Source organism: Quercus robur, chromosome 4 (assembly GCF_932294415.1).
Source record: "Quercus robur chromosome 4, dhQueRobu3.1, whole genome shotgun sequence".
In the NCBI taxonomy this organism is placed as follows: Eukaryota; Viridiplantae; Streptophyta; class Magnoliopsida; order Fagales; family Fagaceae; genus Quercus; species Quercus robur.
Window position 1 is genome coordinate 75,351,654 of NC_065537.1, and position 21,580 is coordinate 75,373,233.

At 34.9% G+C, this 21,580-nt stretch overlaps 2 protein-coding genes across 49 annotated transcripts in view; both read left to right on the forward strand.

The window, feature by feature from the left end:
• The window catches only part of LOC126724227 (putative disease resistance RPP13-like protein 1), a 248,182-nt gene that overhangs the window by 70,912 nt on the left and 155,690 nt on the right, over positions 1-21,580 (forward strand). Inside the window, exons 5-6 of one of the 48 annotated variants that reach the window (XM_050428723.1) lie at positions 13,775-13,825; positions 13,935-13,952. The exons of the other annotated variants lie outside the window; for them this stretch is intronic. The gene's annotated coding sequence lies outside the window, so the exon portion shown is untranslated. Of the gene's footprint in view, positions 1-13,774; positions 13,826-13,934; positions 13,953-21,580 lie in introns of those variants that run through there. 48 annotated transcript variants of the gene reach the window in all.
• Positions 8,765-21,580, forward strand: part of LOC126724225 (putative disease resistance RPP13-like protein 1) — a 285,952-nt gene continuing 273,136 nt past the window's right edge. The window contains exon 1 of the mRNA XM_050428669.1: positions 8,765-10,570. Coding sequence (XP_050284626.1) covers positions 8,993-10,570 — 1,578 coding nt within the window. The 5' untranslated portion in view covers positions 8,765-8,992. The remainder of the gene's footprint in view (positions 10,571-21,580) is intronic.

Here is a 21,580-nt window from a genome sequence, read left to right on the forward strand (position 1 = left end):
CGGCATGCCTTGCAACGTCCTCGGCATGCTTTGCAACGTCCTCGGCATGCTTGACAACGTCCTTGGTCGACCTAGGCATGCTTGCAACCTAGGCGTCCCACGTCGAAGGAAAACCCCCCACTTTCTGCCTTATAAGCTGTGAAGCAAATGGAGTAGCGTACCACCAAGCATCTCTGTGATCACAAGAGACTTGGTGGTACACTACTCCCTTTGCTTCATAGCTTATAAGGCAGAAAGTGAGGGGGGTTTTCCTTCGACGTGGGACGCCTAGGTTGCAAGCATGCCTAGGTCGACCAAGGACGTTGTCAAGCATGCCGAGGACGTTGCAAGGCATGCCGAGGACGGCCGAGGACGTTGCAAGCATGCCTAGGACGTTGCCAAGCATGCCTTAGGTACCCACAAATACAATTCTCTATCTCACTTTTAGTATTTCACTTTATTAATCCTTATTCAATGTAATGTCATGTGTCTATTTTTTTATTAAAAAAATTTTAATTATTTTATTAAAAAAGAAAAAAATATGTAACAAATTATAATTGATGGAATATAGAATAAAACATTCGAAATATGATTGATGAGCATTATTCCCCACACGCTTGTGTTTACACTCACTTGCACACTTGAATACACACAAACTACACAAACAGAACACACACAAATAGTAAAAAAGAAAGAAGAGTTCTTAAACAGCCTAGCCAAGACAAAATAAGAGAGTTTTAACTTCTTCTTCTCTTTCTTTTTCTTTTTCTTTTTCTTTTTTTTTTATTTTTTATTTTTTATAATTTTTTTAATTTTTTAATAAAAGATATTAAAAATTATATATAATTATTGTTCAGTCTGGGACCAAAAATTGAATTTTTAAAAATTAGGACCGGACTCAACCGGATACCTTAGAAAGTTAGAAATCTTTTTTTTTTTTTTTTTTAAATTAGTAGTGGAGAATAAATGGATTTTTTTTTTCCTTTTTGGATTTTGGTCTTCTTAAGAAGGGCAAAATATATTTTTTTGAATTTTAATAGTTGTCAATTTGATTCCTATTATTTTTAATTTACAGCTAATTTGGTCGCTATTGTCAAATCACAAATTTTCTCACATTTTCTTACTCTTTCTTACTAAATAAACAAAAAAAAAATACAAATCAAATTTACCAATTTCTAACTCTAGTAAACACAGATTAACTTAGCAATTAAAAGAAACCCAAATTTGAACCTAAAATGACTGTAAATTAAAAATAATATGAACCAAATTAATTATAATTTGAAAATAACGGTTGGGTCAAATTGATTACTACCAAAATGCATAGATCAAATAAACACTAATCCCAAATTTAGGGACCAATTTTTTTTTTTTTTTTTTTTTTTTTTGCTACCGAAAAATGGGGGTTAGGTAAGCTACACCAGCTCCCGGACAAGGCGCTCAGGTTTAGACCCGTAGGCCAACCATTAAGGATGTCCACCAACGAGGGACTGTTAGTAGTGGAACTCGAATTTAGGTGAGTTAAACGAAGTGTCCGAGCCTTATCAACTAAACCATCCCCGTTGGCACCAAAATAATATTTTTTCTTATAAAGATTTGGAAAAGAAGAAGCATACGGCAGAATTACCCCAAACATACGGCCAATATTGCGCAAGGCTCTTGAGGATTCGGGCCCTTTATTTTCTTTATATGGTCTAAAGTTGGATTGTTGTCTTGTCGCTATAAAAAAAGGGCTTCATGCCTAGTACTCTTGTGATTACTGCTTTATGGTGCTACGGCTCATTACAATTTAAATGAATAGTTTTCATTTCTATTCGGTTTAATGATTTAATCAGATAAACAGAGAAACTAGGATAACAATCTTATATTATAATTCAACTAAAACACATATGAATGATACTTTTAGTCGGAAGATTTAGTAATAAAAATATAAGAATTAATTTTCTAAAGGCAATTTTATGAATTTAATTGATTTTGCACGAGACAAAATTAGTCAATTAATTTGTATTATGTGTTTAATGTGCATGAAGTCTACGTTAAATCAAAAAATGATATACAATAAAATATTTTTGCATTTTTATTGTTTCTGTAACTAAGACTGATTTGTGAGGAAGACATGAGTTTCACTTAACTCAACTGGTAAAGTCTCTGATGGTTGAATAAGAGATTTGATATTCAATTTCTGCTTGCACTAAAAACTTATTGATGTCTTAGTGTGATGATAAAAAATTATTATCATGAACAAACACTACATGTTGAAATTATCAAAAAAATATTTGTGAAGAAGATAATGAAGAGGCTGAGAAGGAGGGAGAGGAAGAGATTTGTGAGGATGAAAATGAAGAAGAGATCTGAATGTGTTGGTATAGCTAAGTAGGATTGGAAAAGTAAAAATAATTTAAATGAGTGGATGAGACCAATTCAAGATAAGAGTAAAAAATTACAAAGAGATAAAGCCAAGATAATTTCAAAAAAAAAAAATAAATAAATAACTGTGGAGAAAGGAAAAAAAGGATTGGTCGTGCACTAAAATTTTTTAGCTTTTGACAATACTTAAAACTATTTTATTTATTTTACCACCTTATTTTATAAAACATTCAATATCAATGGTTTTATTTTAGTATTTAATCACTTAAAATAATATAAAATAAATATCTACTACAATAAACAATAGCCACAACTACAACCACAAGTAAAATATATTACGTTGCTTTAACATTTGAGCTACAATGCAGACTAGAGATAGTTGTGCACGGTAGCTAATGAGTTAAATTTTTTACTTATAGCACCACCAATATAGCATACTTTTTGTATATTGTGATGTTAAAAATAGCATTTAAGTAATTTCACACTACCATTATGAATAATATTAGGAATTTAAAACTTCTTTCTACCATGTAATTTCTCACCCTCATGTCACTTTCTCTTCAACGGTGCTTATTGATTGATTTTTTTTTTTTAATTATAAAATAGGCTGAGTTATAACTTATAATACTTATTTTCTGGACCCTACTTTCAACTTTAGATAAAGAGTTGCAAACTTAATTACTGCTTCCAAGTTTGTTAACAATTTCTTTAATCTTTTAAAAAAATATTGTTCATATTGCCTATGATTTTTAGGTATTGGAAATAATTATTAATTAATGTCATCTTTAGCATAAATTTTAGGTATAACAAATTATTATTGGTGTTGGACTTTTTGTGTGTGTGACTTATTTAGAGCTTACCATGTAGGTTTGAAAGTCTCACATTTTTTTATATCATCACTATTTTTTTTAAAAAAACCTATTTTTCACTATTTATCCACCTAATACTTCTTCTAAAAAGAAAAACTAGAGCATGATAATCTATATATCTATTTATACTATAAAATCGAAGTTTCTGACTTTTTTTTGAACTTCTTTAAAACTTACCATGTAAGGTATGAATCTCTCACATTTTTTTACGTCAATACTATTTAAAACAGAAAACAAAATAAAAAGATTGGGTTAACGTGCACCGTTAACAGAGTTTATTGTGTTAACAATAGTTTTTTGACTTTCTGTTTACAATTTTTCGTCTTTTATTTTTTTTTCCTGCTTTATGTCAATATTTTTCAGCTTTATAAACCGTTGGACCAACTTTATAAACATAAAATAAATATTAAAATAAACTGTAGGATTCGTTCTATGCCTTTTTCTTTTATTTATTTAATTTTTTTATTAAATAAGACCTACATTAATCTAAGTGCCCGTTAACATTTACCAAAAAAAAAAAAAAAAAAAAAAAAAAGAAAGTATTTTTCACTATTTATCCACCTGACACTTCTTCTATTAACTAAAACTAGAACCGGATAATAAAAAAATCTCTCCTTCCTCAAAAACTCATCTCTAAAAAACGTGAGTCCCCAAAAACCATCTCCCCTAAACACTCTTGAAAAAACACTCATTAGCGTAAAAGAAAAACCCAAACTGAAGAACCCTATTGAACCCATAGCTAACACATCAATTGCTTTTCTTCTCTCTCCATCCAGTCTCTGTCTCCAAAGCTTCCACCTTTGCCGGTCTTCTTTGTTTACAAGTGGGTCTGTTCTTTGAGGTAGTTCTGCTTTTCTCTATGAATTTATGTTTAAAAAATAGTGAGAAAAATTGAAAACTGAGATGTCAAAGTTTCATCAAGTAGAGTCCAGGTAGATGGCATTTGGGAAAACCCAGATATAAATTGTTGTCAATATAATCAATAAATCTATTGTTGTTATTTTCTGGGCTTATTGAGTTGTTGCTTCTGTTTTTGTCTCTTAATGTAATATATATATTTTGTGGTCTTTGGTGAACTGCATTGTATTAGTGATGTGAAAATTAGTTATAATTAATACCCATTTTGGTGCCAAAGCATATGAGAAAGTGATTATTGGTATATGGGTTGGATGTATTTACAGTTTCTAATGGCATTATTCATTAGAAATCAAAAGGCATATATTTTACAACTTCATTCAAAGCTTTTTTTTTTTTTTTTTTTGGGTGCAGTTGACCTTATACACTTTAGAATTGTGGTCTTTGATTTAAAAACAATTAGATTTTCCCTGGGAGGATCTTCTCACTTCGAACCAGATTGAATTGCGTATTTTTAGGTTTGAACTTGAAGTTACGAAATTAGTCAAGGTTAATGGATAAATTTTGAAGATGAGATAAAAATCGTATTATAGGATATCCGAAATTTTTATTTGATAGGCTTGCATTAGATTGGAAGTTTTAGGACATTGCTTTGAGATTGGTGAGATTCTTTATATTTTAAAATGCTTCATGTTTTCTATACCTTTTTATTTTCCTTTCCTAATTATCAGGTGCCAGTATAAACCTTAGGCTAGAGAGAGAGATAAAAAAAAAAAAAAAAAGAAGAATAGGAGGCTGTGGGTTATTAGCAACAAATAACACTGAAGTTATGCTTGAATTTGTATGCAGGGACTTTCACTCTGTTTAACTGGTGCACGTTCAAGTGAGCTATCAATCATAATGGCCATGCTCTTTTGTTTTTATTTATTTATTTTTTAATGTACCTATATGAATTAATTAAATTGTTCTACCCTTTTTGTAAGTAATTAGGCATTTGTACTAAATTTGGAATGATGTCCAGGGCTTATCAAGGCTATTGGAGCATTTAAAGCCAACTGCAGTGGCTGATGCAGATGTGATTTTCAGTGTGGAAAGTAAAATACTGGTGAGTTTCATTTCTTTTATAATGTATAAATTGTGTTTAACATTCATGAGCTTATAACGTGGTGAATAGTGCTTATGAACTGTTAGTTAAGGTGCCTTGCAAATAGCTTGACTAGGCTATTATGATAAGTGGGACCAAATTGATCATAACAGAACAATCACCCTTCAAAAATATATGATGAATGGCTGTTGGTGTAAATTATGATAAATTTGCTTGAATGGAACTCCAAAAATTGCTTTTTAGATGTTATTTAAAGTAGAATTAAAAGTTCATATGCTTGATGCAAAGTGTTTTGCTCTGTCATCTGTTGCTTGAAGTTTACTGCCTAATATGTGTAATTATTATTGGGAGCAAAACATGATCTCCCTTCCTTAATTTTCCCAGGCACATACCTCATTTTTAAATGAATCAGAGTAACAAAGTCGTGTTTTTTTTTCCCTTCTCAGTGCTTCTTCCCATGGAACTTTGTTGCCAATATTAAAACCTCACAAAGAGTCTTTTTTTTTGAAGTCCAAGTTCATTCATTATTTTTTATGTTTGCAGGTATTAGGTGAAGCATATCAAATTTAAAGTGATCCACTGCATCTTCTCAAAAAAGAAGAAGTGATCCACTGCAAAGAGATGCTTATTATTATACATAATTTTTCTAAAACTATCCCATGCATTTAGTTACTAGTAACAATTAAACATCAAAACTAGAAAACTGAAAACCCCATTTCCCTCTTTCACTCTCTCTCTCTCTCTCTCAAACCTTAAAAAGATGGCTTCCATCCCTTTCCTCCGCATCTTATCCACCACCACCACCTTCAACCTGAAACCCCCCCTCACTCCTTTCCCTTCGTATCATCAAACCCACATACACCCCACCACACCCACGAAAACTCACTATAACTCGCATGTCCTACAACCCAACACCAGCCATAGATTGCTTGATCTCCACCATAGCCTACACTCTCCCTTTCTTCAACTCCCTCCAATACGGCCGCTTCCTCTTTCACCAATACCCACCTCTTGCCTCTCTCTTCAACTCTCTCCTCCCTCTCCTTTCTCTCTACAGGTCCATCCCTTACTCTTCCTTTGTTGCCTTCTTTGCTCGGCTTTGACTTCAAATCTAAGACAAAAAGATGACAATAGAAGAAAGCAACTTAAGCTAAGAAATGTTAAGGGACAGAGTAAGTTGTAAGGATTGGATTCTCCAACATTTGTTCCCAGAGGATCAATTCATCATAGAAAAGGCAATGCTCATTGGGAGACCATAATTCTTTGTCAAGCTCGCTTGTTGTTCCAACTTACATGAATGCAACTGAAAGCAATTCACCATATAAGAATAAACTGTTTCTCATATCCTCTATTACTACTGAAGTGCCAAGAGGTGGTTGGATTGGCAAGACTAGTGGTTTCTATCAAAGGTCTCCAAGCTCAAAAGGCCTTCTGGGTCCTATAAAATCCAGTCAGAAGGTAAAGGATCTTAGCTTTGACTTAGAGTGCTCATTGCAGATTTTGGATAGACTTGGCTTCAGATGATTTCAGAAGTTTGGTGCTAGAAGAGAACTTTGTTAGTGTGTTAGGTTGGAGTGGAGAACGTAGCTTGTAATTTAATCTAAATGGGGGCTAAATGTAATTAATGTAGATATATTCAAACCACGGTAAGGAGAATGCATCAAAGAGACCTGCATTGATGGTTCCTTTTGCACGTTTTAGTTTGTGTGCCAGAAGCCAGAAGCTGAAGTCTATGCTATAGTCTGGTATGTATGTTGATACATGGAGCACTATGCACCGCTCAATATATACCATAGTATAATCTGACCCCATACTCACAAACAAAAACTAAGACAAACCATTTTTGTCCACTACATTTAAGAAGGAAGAAATACTCTCATTTGATAACAAGTAGCATTAGGCAAGGTACTCGAATTATTGGAAAAGGAGCATCCACATCCATGTGCATATGAAGCACATTTTCAAGCGTAGGATAGTGCATTACAATATCATATGTTATAAATTGTGCTGGATATGGGGCCTAGGCCTGCCCAATTAGGAAGTCATTATGAGCCCAACCAAGCTGAAGGGAGCTTACTCTTTCAAGCTATTATAAGGGATTTAGAAAACTGTATCATTAAACAACATGGCAAGTTCGTTTCAAGAAGAATTTACTACTACAGCAACTTGGTTAACTGAGATACACATCCTAATAGTTTCGAAAGTACCTGCATTTTCACTAACACAAAGATCATACCACATACCGACATACAATCACTGCCCCCAAGATACTTAACATTAATTCTAGTACATAAAACCCAATCTTTAACTTGAGATTAATGCACAAAACATTATGGACAAAATAATATCAAAAAGAGAGAATCGAATTAAGGTTTATGTTAGTCTAACCTCTCAAATGAAAGCTAAACTTCCAATAAGATCCACCCACTTTGATTTGGAATCCAATTTCAGCATCAAGATGTCAATAAATTGAGATATGGCAGCTCATGTACACAACAGAAAACAATCATAGTAGTCCGAACAAAAGCTTTTGTCAGTAACAAATGAAAACTCAGTAGTATCTATGAAAACAAACTCAATACATTAAAATTGTTCTAGCATTTCAAATCTGTCGTCTTCAGCAATGCTTAAGCATAATAAAAGCAATGTAAAAGCCTACATATGTGTTTATACTATGCTCATAATCCCTACATGTTAGGACTTAGGATTCTTAATCTCAAACTGAGTAAATAAAAAGCAGATTAACAGCAGTAGACATATGTCTAACCAATTCTCATCATCTTTTCTTAAAACTATATATATCTTACGTTGATAGAATAGGTCCATTTTGGTACTCCCTAAACTGATAATTATTGATACTTATCTTTTTTCTTTTTTCTTTTTCACAATATTTTCATAATACTTTCATAATAAATTTTAAATAATCGGTTATTATTAGTTGTTATGGGTAAATAAAAATATAATTTAAGAGTTGAATTAAATTAGAACGAAAAACAACTTACCACTATTATTTGTTGTAAAAAATATTGTAAAATAATGGCTATTTTCAAACATATTTTTTGCTATAATGCAAGTTATGGATACAATATTTCTACAAAAATTTTACAATAAAATATATGTAATTGTTTTTTTTTTTTTTTATAAAAAATTATGTGACAAGTTATTAATAGAAGATAAGGGTACAATATTTTCACAATAAAATCAATGTAACTATTTTAAAAAAAATTATGTGACAAATTGTTAACTATAGACAAAAAAAAAAAAGTAATATTAGTAATAATTCCAAATAGGAGGTAATAATAATTTGCTAAATAAACTTCTTTTTAAAATTATTGTAAAATTATGATGTCAAATGCGTAATAAAATATTTCGATATTTTCATATGAGTCTTTGTTTTTAACTGTGGTCAGGCCAGTTTAATATTTTATTGATAAATTTAATTTCCTTTTGACGTTCACACCACAGCTATTGTGATATATTTTATTTTTAATTTGTCGTGGACTATTATAATTGTAATTAAAAAAAATCCCACCAAACCCTCCTGCCTAATTTTTTGTTATCTTTTCATTCCAATTTTTTTTTTCTTGTCTTTTTTTTTTCTCATCCACCCGTTTCTACCTAATGTCATCAAATATCTTATCTTTTCCACCAATTCTTCTGTGGAAAAGTCTCTCACTGCAAAACCTAAGAAAACACTTTGCAGATTTCTTCTACTTTCACAGAACAAAGTAAAGTTCTTTCCGTCTTCACTCCGAACTCAATTTTCTGATCAGAAGTTTCACTCTAGATACTTTATTTCCTTGTTTCCCACGAGCGAATCATGTCTGTAATTGGAGAGGCTGCTTTATCCGCTTTCTTTGGGAAGCTGTTTGACAACTTAACTTCCTATGATCTGCTGAAGTTCTTTCAGGAAGAGAAAGTCGATGCTGACCTCAAGAGGTGGAGGACAACTTTGATGAAGATCCATGCAGTTCTGGATGACGCAGAAGAGAAGCAGATGACAAACAGGCTCGTGAAGATCTGGTTGGATGAGCTGGAAGACTTGGCCTATGATGTGGACGACATCTTGGACGAGTTTGCTACTGAAGCTTTGGGACGCAAGTTGAACCCTGAACCCAGCACAAGTAAGGTACGGAAGATCGTTGATGCTTGTATTGGTTCAAATCGAAGTTTTGCTACCACAATGCGGTCCAAGATTGAAGAGATTGATACAAGACTGCAAAATATAGTGACTGATAAGAAAGATCTAGAGTTGAGAGAAAATACAGGCCTGGGAAGAACTGGAGCAACAAGACCAAGGGTGCCCACCACTTCTCTAGTGAATGAAGGTCATACTCATGGCAGAGAAGAAGATAAAAAGGCTATTGTCAAGTTGTTGTTAAGCGGTGAATCGAGTAATGCTCAGCTCTCTGTTATTCCCATACTTGGTATGGGGGGAATGGGTAAAACAACTCTTGCCCAACTAGTCTATAATGACATTGAGGTGAGCCATTATTTTGAGGAGAAAGCATGGGGCTGTGTTGCTGAAGATTTTGACATTGTAAGGGTGACAAGAGAAATTCTACAATCTTTCACTTCTGAATCCTGCAACGATAATAATTTGGAGTTACTACAAGTCAAATTGAAGGGGAAATTATCAGGCAAAAAGTTCTTACTCGTTTTGGATGATGTATGGAATGAAAACTATAATGATTGGACTAGACTGCGTTGTCCATTTGAATTTGGGGCTCCAGGGAGTAAGATTATCATCACAACTCGGAATGATCGTGTTTCATCAATAATGGGCACTACTCAAGCTTACAAGTTGAACAAGTTGTCAGATGATGCTTGCTTGGTTGTATTTATCCAAAACACATTGGGGACAGCAGATTTTAGTGCATATCCAGGACTTCAAGAATTTGGTCCTAAAATTTTGGAAAGGTGTCAGGGATTGCCTTTGGCAGCAAAAGCTCTTGGAGGCCTATTACGTACTATACATTGTGATGAGTGGAAAAATGTGCTCAATAACAAGATATGGGATATGTCAGAAGAAAATAGTGATGTTCTACCAACCCTTAGATTGAGCTATCTATATCTCCCTTCACATTTAAAGAGATGTTTTGCCTATTGTTCACTATTCCCAAAAGATTATGAATTTGAGGAACAAGAACTAGTCTTGTTATGGATGGCGGAAGGTTTGGTTCAAGAATCAGAAAAGCATAAACCAATGGAAGATCTTGGTATTGAGTATTTTCATGATTTATATAAGCGATCACTTTTTCAACAATCAAGTAGGAATAAATCACTCTTTGTCATGCACGACTTAATCAATGATTTAGCTCAATGGGCAGCGGGACATTTGTGCTATTGGTTGGAAGATAAATCAGGTGGTAATATGCAACCCAAGATTTCTACAAAGGTACGTCATTTCTCCTACTCTCGTTGTGAATATGATGGCATCACAAAATTTAAAGGCTTGACAAAAGATATGCGTTTACGGACCTTCCTACCGCTACAAAGAAAGTACTCAAGCTACTTAACAAATTATGTTTTTAGTTGTCTATTGCCACAGTTTAGATGTTTAAGGGTATTATCTTTATCTCAATATCGAATTTTTGAGTTACCAAGTTCAGTCGGTGATTTGAAACATCTAAGATACCTCAATCTTTCTAAAACTATGATTAGAAGTTTACCAGAATCAACAAGTTCTTTATACAATTTGCAAACATTGTTATTGAAAGGTTGTCGCTATCTCAAAAAGTTACCGGAGAAAATTGGGAATCTAGTCAATCTTCGGCATCTTGATATTGAAGGGGCCTATTTAATCAAAGAGATGCCAATGGGAATAAAAGAGTTAAAAAACCTACAAACATTGTCTAATTTTGTTGTGGGGAAAGATACTGCATCAAAGATAGGAGACTTGATGAACTTGGAGTCTCTTAAGGGAACACTTTGCATTTCACACTTGGAGAACGTGCTTGAAGTCGAGGATGCAAGAAGGGCCAACTTACTTGGTAAGAAGAATTTAAATGTATTAGTGATGAAATGGGAGTCCGAGCTTGATCAAAGAGCTAGTCTAGATATTCTTGACATGCTACAACCTTCAACAACGGTGAAAGAAATTTCAATTGATGGCTATGTTGGTGCAAAATTCCCAACTTGGTTTGGACATCCATCATTTTCTAATATGGTGCTCCTAAGGATTGAGAGGTGCAGAAAATGTACATCTTTACCTGCAATTGGACAATTACCATTGTTGAGAGACCTTGTCCTTGTAGGATTGTCTGCAGTGCAAACCGTTGGTCTTGAGTTTTATGGGAAAGATTGCCCAAAACCTTTTCCATCCTTAGAGTCACTTTGCTTTGAGGATATGCAAGAATGGAAAGATTGGATTCCATGCAAAGTTGAATATGAAGAATTCCCTCGGTTGCGTGAGCTTTCTATTTCTAAATGCCCTAAATTGCAAGGAAAATTGCCTCACCATGTTCCATTATTGGAAAAATTTTCTATTAATGGATGTGAGCAATTGGACGTTTCAATTCCAAACTTCCCAAAGCTTCATGCATTAGAAATTAAGGGATGTAAAGGGGTGGTGAGCAGAAGTACAGATGAGTTATGCTTTCCAAAGTCAACTATTCTTTCTATTCCATATGTGAAAAGCTTGACGGAGGAGTTCATGCATGGGTTAGCTAAGGTAGAAAATCTAGAGATAGACAATTGTAAGGAGCTAACATCTTTGTGGCAGGATGAATTCAAATCCCTTATAACGCTGGATATAAGAAATTGCTCAAGCCTTGTCAACATCAGCTTGACATCTACTTTAAGGACACTAAATATTGTGGGTTGTAGTGGTTTGAAATCCTTGTCAATCTCTAATTGTACATGTTTGGAAAAGGCAAGCATTAGGAGTTGTAATTCTTTGACGTTGATTTCAAGAGGTCAGTTGCCTCAAAATTTGAAAACGCTAAATATAAGAGATTGTGAGAATTTGCAGTTTTTGGTAGATGAGGGAGAGACTTCTTCTAATTCTTTTTCTCTTCTTGAGAACTTGGATATTGACAGGTGTCCATCTCTAAAATGCTTATCATCAAGTGGCGACCTACCTACCACGCTTAAACGCCTTGAGATTTGGTCATGCAGAGAGCTCACATCCTTATCATCAAAAAACGAGTTACCTACAGCTCTTAAATACCTTATTGTATGGAACTGTCCAAAGATGGAGTCAATAGCGAACAACTTACCCAACAATGCGTCTCTTGAATATCTTGAAATCGTAGGTTGTGCAAAGTTGAAATCCTTACCGATGGGCCTACACAAACTCTGCCACCTCAATAAGATCGAGATACGGAACTGCCCTAGTTTTGTTTCCTTCCCAGATGGAGGGTTACTCCCCACCAGCTTAAGAGTGCTTTCGATCCACGACTGTGAGAAACTGGAGGCCTGGCCCAACTGCATGCCGAACCTCAATTCTCTTCGTATCGACAAATGTCCAAGCGTCATATACTTTCCAGAAGAGGGTTACCCCACCAGTCTAACATCACTCTCATTTGGCGGGGAGAATATCTGTAAGCAAGTAACTGTGTGGGGATTGCACAGACTAACCTCTCTTACATCACTCTTTATTGATGGTGGATTTCCAGATTGGCAGTCGTTTCCAGATGAGCAAGATGGGAAGCTGACGATGACGCTTCCTTCCTCTCTTACCCAGCTATCGATTTGGAGCATTCCAAATATAGTGATTCTATCTTCAAAATGCTTTCAAAATCTCTCCGCTCTTGAACAATTGGTCATCAGAAATTGCCCTAAACTCGCATCCCTCCCAGAGAAGGGCCTACCTCCCTCGCTTCTGCAACTTCATATTTACCAGTGTCCATTGCTGAAACAACACTACAAGAAAGGTGGAATTTCAAAACACGGAGGTAAGTTAAATTTAATTATTTTCCTCTTTTAACAATTGAACTTCTGGCACTATGAAATTTTAGAGTCAAATAGTTTGTAATTTATTTGAATTATGTGAACACTTTATGCTCGGGCAGGCAGCTATTTGATAAAATGCCTAAAAGAGATATTGTATCGTGTTTGAAATTTTTTACTACCTCATCAATATCTCATATACTTCGTAATTTATTTAAGTTATTGGCTTGGCTATCAGCTGTGATTTGATGATTGTTGTCGTGTTCCACAACACGATGATTAGAAAATGTGCACATATTGGCAGGAGGCCCGTTTAATACTTGCTTGTCCAGATTGTCACTTCAAACGTATATCATGCCTTATGCAGATGGCAAGTATTTTATAACTATAAGTCTGTTAATATCATTGTTTCCTCAAAATGTGTACCCACCAAATATTAGTTTGATATTGACTATTCCATAACTTATGTTGATCTTGACCACTTCATTAGAGGGGGAGGGGCAGCAATAATTGTGCAAATTAGAGAGGAAAAAAGTTTTGATATTTACTCCTTCTAGGTACAACATAAATTCGTTTCATAATATTGCTCATTACATATTTACACGTCCAAATCTGAATACAACTAAGCCTCTGTGTTTGTATTTAAAATACAATATGATTTCAATAATTCAAACCCCAACCCAAGCTCATTGTTGCGTTGTTGCTGCAGGGACTAGCTTCTGACTTGATAAACCTTCTATTGGAATTTCAAAACATGGAGGTATGTTAAATTTTGGTTACCATATGTTCAATTTATTTTACCTCATCAATATCTCTTATAGTTAGTAATTTATTTGAATTTTGCAAACCCTATATGCTCGGGCACACAGCTGTATGATAAAATGCCTACAAGAGGTATTGGGTTGGCTATCAGCTGTGATTTGATGATTGCTGGCTACATATCTTGTTTTGCAACATGATGATCAGTGGATGTGCACAAAATGTAATTTCAAACAAATATTGTGCCTTGCATCAATTGATCAAAGCATTGTCACCTGTGCTGTAGATGGCAGGTATATATATCACAACTTAAATTGCATGCATTATTGATTCGTATTCTCTGCAATATTTTTTTTTAACTGATTAAAAATCTATCCTAAAGTGCTCCCCCTGGAACTCATTTTACAGTACTAATTGGCTCCTATTTGGGTGGAGAGATGCTCTTTGGATACTGATCTTACTTATTCAATTATTGTTGTGATTGTAGCCACTCACTCTTCTGGTGGCTGGAACACACTCTTCCATGCTACAACTCTGATTATCGTCCTTTCCTGACTGATCGTTTTAAGGATCCACCAAGACTGCCTTAAAGCTATCTTCCCCGATCTTACATTGACTTCCATTACTATTACTATGATCGGAATTTCGATGATGTTTCCCTTCGCAATTATCACCCATTTCCCTCTGGTTTTCACTGGAGAAGGTGAAACTTCCATTGTTGAATTGGCAAGGAGCACCAAAGCTGAAATCCGAAGACTCAAAAACAGGGGCTGAACTAATTTGTGCGGCGTTGGACTTCTGGTGTACTGCAAGAGAGCTAGCCCTATGCAAAGGCTTTTAAGATTTACCTTTATGACCACCAGGTAACTTGGATTGTCTCCCATGTTGGCTGGATAGCGAAGAAGTGGATGGGTCTTTAGCATTGGGTTCTAGAGGCCCAACAGCTTTTCTTTTTCCCTCCTTCACAAGGCCTAGGCCTGTTTTGTATGATGAGCCTAGCTCCTTGGCATAGGACCCACTTCAGTTTTCTTTTGGAGATTCATTCTCACTACTTCTCCTATTGTCTTTTGCCCCGTGCTTTTTACGTGTCACAACGAGCCAAGGCCCGTACCCATCTGCATCCATCTGTCCAGCAGAGGATTTGTTGGTACTATCAGGTACGTGGTGCAATTCCCCCCTGACTGGTACGTGATGCACCTCAGTACTATTGTCCTTGCCATTCCCATCCGCCTTGCATGCTGGTACGGATCCATCTGGCTTTTCAGGTGAAGGAGCTTTGATCGTGTAGTGGCAGTCCTCACGGCAGTGGCCAACGCGGCCGCAAGAGAAACAAAACTTATCTATTCCCTCATATAACACTGATTGTTTGAAATTTCCGATCAAGATGGTGTAAATAAGAGGGTTATTGATATCCACCTGGACACAAAACCTTGCATAGCGAGCTCTAGCTTCCGATGCTGTATGGGTGTCAATGCAGAGGACTGTGCCAATAGCTTTTCCTATTTCCTTCAGGGCTTCGGCATTGTAATATTCAATGGGAAGATGAGGAAGTCTAACCCACACTGCCACAGAAGCAATGTTGGCTATATCTAGCCTGAAATTTGGCACCCAAGGTCTGACAGATAGAAAATGGCCCCTTATAAACCAAGGTCCATTCTTTAACACCAGATCATGATCTTCTCTCACCGAGAAACGGATGAGATAGAACTCACATCCCAGGTCTACACAGTCAAGCTTACCTGTTGGTTTCCATAAAGCATGTATTCTGGAATTCAAAAAATTGAAACCAAACTGATCTCCCGAACACCTTAATAATAAGGGCATTCGTCCAAGGGGCTCTGATGAGTTGTTTAAACTCTCTCGAAAGATTCACAGCAGCAAAACCTTCTCTGATACTCTCAACATTTGCTTCTTGCTCGACTTCCTTTTCCACGTATTCCGAGAAATCAAAGGCCTGCATATAAGCTCCAGGTATCTCACCTAGAAGTTTATCCTTGAAGGAAGTTTTCTCTTCGTGACTGCCAGGGGGGGTGTAGGTATTAGAACCTAGCAATCTGGCCTCAGAATATACCCCAGCTTGATGGGTTTCTTTGGCTTTTTTAGTGCTACGGCGCAGTTCTGCTTCTTCTTCACGGGAGAGCTCCAGAGAGCTCCTTAGGCCAGCCATTATTTTTTTTCACATGGGATTCTTTATTTGCTGATTTGTTGCTGTTTTTAAAAAGTGTTTAACTTTTTTTTCCTGTAACTACTGCCCAAACGAAAAAACAAATTGTTTTGGTGTTTTTAAATGTAAATGTGTCGGTCATTTATGTAGCTACATAGCGCAATAAGGCGCGATTAACAAAAAGTCAAACGTTTCAACTATTAGTTATTATATAGATATACATATACATATACATATATGTAGAAAGAGAGCAATAGATATACATATACATATATAGAGAGAGAAAGCAATTTGACTTAGGGACAATATGAATTGTGCAAGTTTTATTATATAAAAATAAGATTTATAATAGATTATTAAAATAATTAAAAATATATATTAAATTTTATACTATATGTCTTGAAATTTTTGGTAATAAATTTTGGTAGGATTACAATTTTAAATATCTTGAAACTTAAATAATATAGTTCACATAATTAAAGCATCCTAACAAATAATGAGATAAATAGAGTTTCAATCGGAGGAGTGGAAAGTTTCTTGGAACTTTAGGTAATACTAGAATGGAAGGCAAACATTAATTACTATTAGATCTAAGGGTAAAAAAACACTCATAGTAATGCCATTATTACTCTGTAGAAATTAGTGATTTAGGCATTAACTCTTCTTATTAAAAGGAAAAAAAAAAAAAAAAACCCAACATTAACTCTCCATTCTCTTCCATATCATCATCTTCCTCCTCTCATCTTTCTCTTTGCACTATGTACTTTCAGGCCTCCACCATTCATAAAATGCTCAAGATTAAATTGTAAATCCAAGCGGTCTTTATTTTGTTTTAATAAACATGATTACCATTTTGCGAACTCATTTATTATGGAAGGAGTATTGTTTTGCCATTAATTAACCACAGTATATGGCCTGAAAAAAGGAGAAATTTTTTTTCGTCCATTGAGTTTTGTGTTTTGGCAGTAGAGTAAAATTTTGTCATGAGAGTTTTAGAAGTACTTAGCCTCAACAATCATTCTCTAAAACAATTGTGACTTTGACCATATATTTCTAAAATTTTCGAGTACCTCAAGACAATATTGTTAAGAAATCAATGGTGATGGCCTAAGAGGACATAGTGCAAGAAGAAAGATGTGAGAGAGGATGAGAGAAAGAAAATAATGACGTGGAGGAGAGTGGGGAATTAATGCAATCTTTTGCCCCTTTAATAAGAATAGTTAATACCTAAATCACTAATTTTTAGAGAACAATTATGACATTACCATGTGTGTTTTTTCACCCTTAGATATAAAAGAAATCAACGATCTCAAAAAAGGTGCAATTTAAACTCATCTTATATATATATATATAGGGCAAGGCTTGCGTTCAGTGAAAATTTTCAATGGGCAAGATTTGGATACGTGTTCAAGGGTGGACACGTGTCCAAGATCCAACGTGTCCAGTGAAAACTTTCACTGGACACAAGCCGGACTCATATATATTTATATATATATATATATATATATATATATAATTTAAGGTTAAGATAATTTACAAAAAAAAAAAAATTTAAGGTGAGGACATTGGGTAGACGAAGTTGTCCATATTGGTATGCTTCATTTTTTTTTTTTTTTTGAGCTATATATATTTCCTCTCAAATTTTTTTTAACTTTTTTATCCGATTGTTGAGAATAAAAATTAATTTTTAATCTTAGCCATTGAAAAGTATTGCACTTGGTAAGTACTACACCAAACCTTAATCTCATCTATATTCTGTTTAAAAAGAATTTTGCACTTCTGTTAAGCAATCTCATTTTTCAGTCACATCATTATTTTTTTCATATTTATTTTTTGCCTTTAATTTTTTGACAATAATAAATATATAAATATATTAATTTTACAAATTCATCACAGAAGGTTTTAAATTTACACATTTTGTCTATACATATTCCACTGTACGTTTATATGGGACGATTCACCAAATTCAAAAATCCACAAACAAACTTGTTGAAAACCCACAAACAAAGTGAACCGACCCTCTCCATCTTGTTTGTTCCAGGTCGCCGGCGACGGTTAGAGATCTGCTTCAACTCGATAGCGGTGGCTCGACGGCGACAAAAACCCACCAACAATCTCAGCAACAAAAACCCTAACAAATCCAAATCCAAATCCAAATCCAACAATGGCAAGAAAAAAGCAAAGAAGAGAAAACGCAGAGAAACTCGCCATTGTTATTGGTATTTTAACTTCTTTTTCTAAACTGACGCATATATGTACTACCAGAAACCGTACAAGCACAGTTGCAGAATCAATTAAAACCTTCTTAGACCAATGTGATTTATTGGTTCCCCAATGGCTAAGAAGAAGAGCGGGTTCGACATAGTGAAGAGGCTCTTTATTAGAGAGACAAACTCATAGCCAGCAAGGGTAAAATGACTTGCCTCTTTGTTCAGTTTTGGCAACCCTCAATCTGACTATCAATGTGAACATGAAGTGAAAGAGTTTTCAGACATTAGAGTTCAAGGTGAAGCAACTCAGTCCAACCATCAATGTGAGAGAGAAACCCTTGAATTTGCTGCTACTAGAATTCAGTCTGCCTTTCGGGGTTACCTTGTGAGTTTAAACAAGCACTCTCTATCTCATATCTCCTTTCTCAACTTTTATTTATTCTCTGCTAATTTACAAATGTCTGACACTTTGTATGTGATAAAGTAATGCCTGGTAAAAGAAAACATATATCAGGAATTTGGTATGGACACAAATTAGACCTTTTTTTCTTTTTAGTTCTCACAGATTGCATAGTTTTAATCAACATATGTGGGAGGGTTTTGCAGGCAAGGAAAGCCTTACGGGCATTGAGGGGAATTGTGAAACTCCAAGCTATTATTCGAGGCAGAGCTGTAAGACGCCAAGCTATAACTACCCTAAAGTGCTTGCAGTCTGTTGTAAATATTCAGTCACAGGCCAGCACAAGAAGATTTGGAACGGTGGAAGGCACTTGGAATTACGATGAAAGTAAAGAATTGCAGAATTGGAGAGACAAGATTACAAGGGTATGGAATGCAGAAAGAACTGACTCATTCTAATGTGAACAACATAACTCTGATGAAAAAGAAAAAAATATGTATCCCATTCCTCTCTTTCTAGAACATTAGTCTTCTGCTGGTCTAATTAATAGCATAAGAATTATTCTGTCTTTAACATTTGGGTGGCAAAATGTTATGATTTTCAGATAGAAACAAACAATCAAAGAAGGTGGAATGATAGTGTATTGTCAAAGGAAGAGGCAGATGCATTATTTATGAGTAAGAAAGAGGCCATAAATAAGAGAGAACGAATAAAGGAATACTGGTTCAATTACTGATACTCCTTTTGTTCTATAATCTTCTAATTATATATTTTTCAAGTTTTGGTTCAATTACTGATACTTTCAACTGAAAAATTATTCAGAAGTCGGTAGAAACAGATCGAAACAAGGTAAACGGAAGATGGAGATACTGGTTGGACCAATGGGTAGACACACAAATTACTAAAAGTAGAGAACTTGAAGATTTGGACTCAGTTTTGACTTCAAATCCAAGACAAATAGATGACTGTGGAAGAAGACAACTTAAGCTAAGAAATGTTAAGGGACAGAATAATTTTGAAGGATTGGATTCTCCAATATTTGTTCCCAAAAGATCAATTCATCATAGGAGGCGACGCTCATTGGGAGATCATAATACTTTGTCAAGCTCTCCTGTTCCAACTTACATGGCTGTAACTGAATCTGCAAAGGCAAAAGTGAGATCAATGAGCTCACCAAAAACACGGCTCGGGAATTTCGATACATGCTCTGAAAGCTATTCACTATATAAGAATAAGTTGTCTCTCATATCCTCTATTACTACTGAAGTGCCAAGTGGTGGCAGGATTGGCAAGACTAATGGTTACCAGCAAAGATCTCCTAACTTGAAAGGCCTTCCAGGTCCTATAAAATCCAGACAGATGGTAAAGGATCTCAGCTTTAACTCAGAGTGCTCATTGCAGATTTGGGATAGACATGGTGGCTTCAGATAATTTCAGATGTTTGGTTTAAGAAGAGATCTTGGTTAGTGTGTTAGGTTGGAGCGGAGAACATAGTCTGTAATTTAATAGAGTTTAAATAGTTAAATAGTGGGATGCTATTTCATCTCATTATTAAATGAGTAGCTTACAGTAATGCTACACAGTTGATTGACATATAAATAGTTTCTTTTCTTATCACAACTATAATTGAGTAAATTCTATGCTAATTGGCATTATAATTAAGGTTTTATCCATAGATGTGACTTTATGATTCTGTTTTAAGCCAATTGTTTAGGACACTAGAGAATGGAGAAACAAAACAGCCATTGAAATATTTTGAGGCAGGGTTAGTGACTGGAGTGAAAGTCATAACATGGTTGCTGTACTAGAAGGTGTGGTTGGACACCTCCTTTTCAGGGAGGGCATTATACCAAACCTTTTACTCCCTTATTTTTTTACTATTCCATAATTTCCACTAGACTTTGCACATAATGGAGCCTTGACCTTGATCAATTTTCGACTGTCTTCAAGTTTAAGATGCTAGAAAATGGTGAATTCAATCATGTAATCTAACAAATCTAATCAAATATTTCAGCATTATACCAAACCTTTTACTACCTTATTTTTTTACTAATCCATAATTTCCACTAGACTGTGCACATAATGGAGCTTGACCTCAATAAATTATCTATTATCTCAAAAGTTAAGATGTTAGAAAATGATGAATTCAATCATTTAATCTAACGGAGCTAATCAAATATTTTAGAATTATATCAAACTAGTTGGTTAGTCTTGTTTAGCTATTTTTTGTGATGCTTCCTTGTGTATATATAAACGAAGCTGGTGATGGAATTAACACATATCAAATTTATCAATAATACACTAAGTTTATGTATTACACACTATTTTTTTACAAGAACTTCCTACCAACATATTAATCAACTTAATCACTTTATCAGTTTATCAGATTCCAAAAGTGGCATTAATCATGGTTGCATTTCAAAAGTCTTGAGCACTAATACTATTTGTGAATACTAATAAAGCAGTAGAACAAAGTAAGCCTCTTCAGAATTGTGCTGGAGATGGAACTAATTGATTCTTCAGTACAAACAAACACCCCAACAAAACCCTTCTAACATTGACACCTCAAACCCTCTGCAACAAAAAGAAAACAAAGGAGGCCCAAACTTTGTAGAAGAAGACCCACTTGGTGGACCGGACTAGAGGGAGTTGGGCCCAAAGCATCTTTCGGAATATGCTACCAATATATAAAGCTGATTACATAAGTGTTGAGCACTTTTTTTTTTTTTTTTTTTTTTTGTGGAGCACATGTTGAGCACTTAATAAAGCGACCAATAATGCAATCATACTCATTCTTGGCGTGGTCTGCTTTATTGATTCCTTCCTATCAATAAAGCAGTCAAGATTGACTCCCTTTACTCTTTATGTTACTTTTGAAACTGTGAAGGGTGAAGAATACAGCCACACCACCAATTGAGAAATAACAAACACTATACGGATAACAAAGTTAATCTCTTCCCTCCTAACCCATTTTCTGAGGAT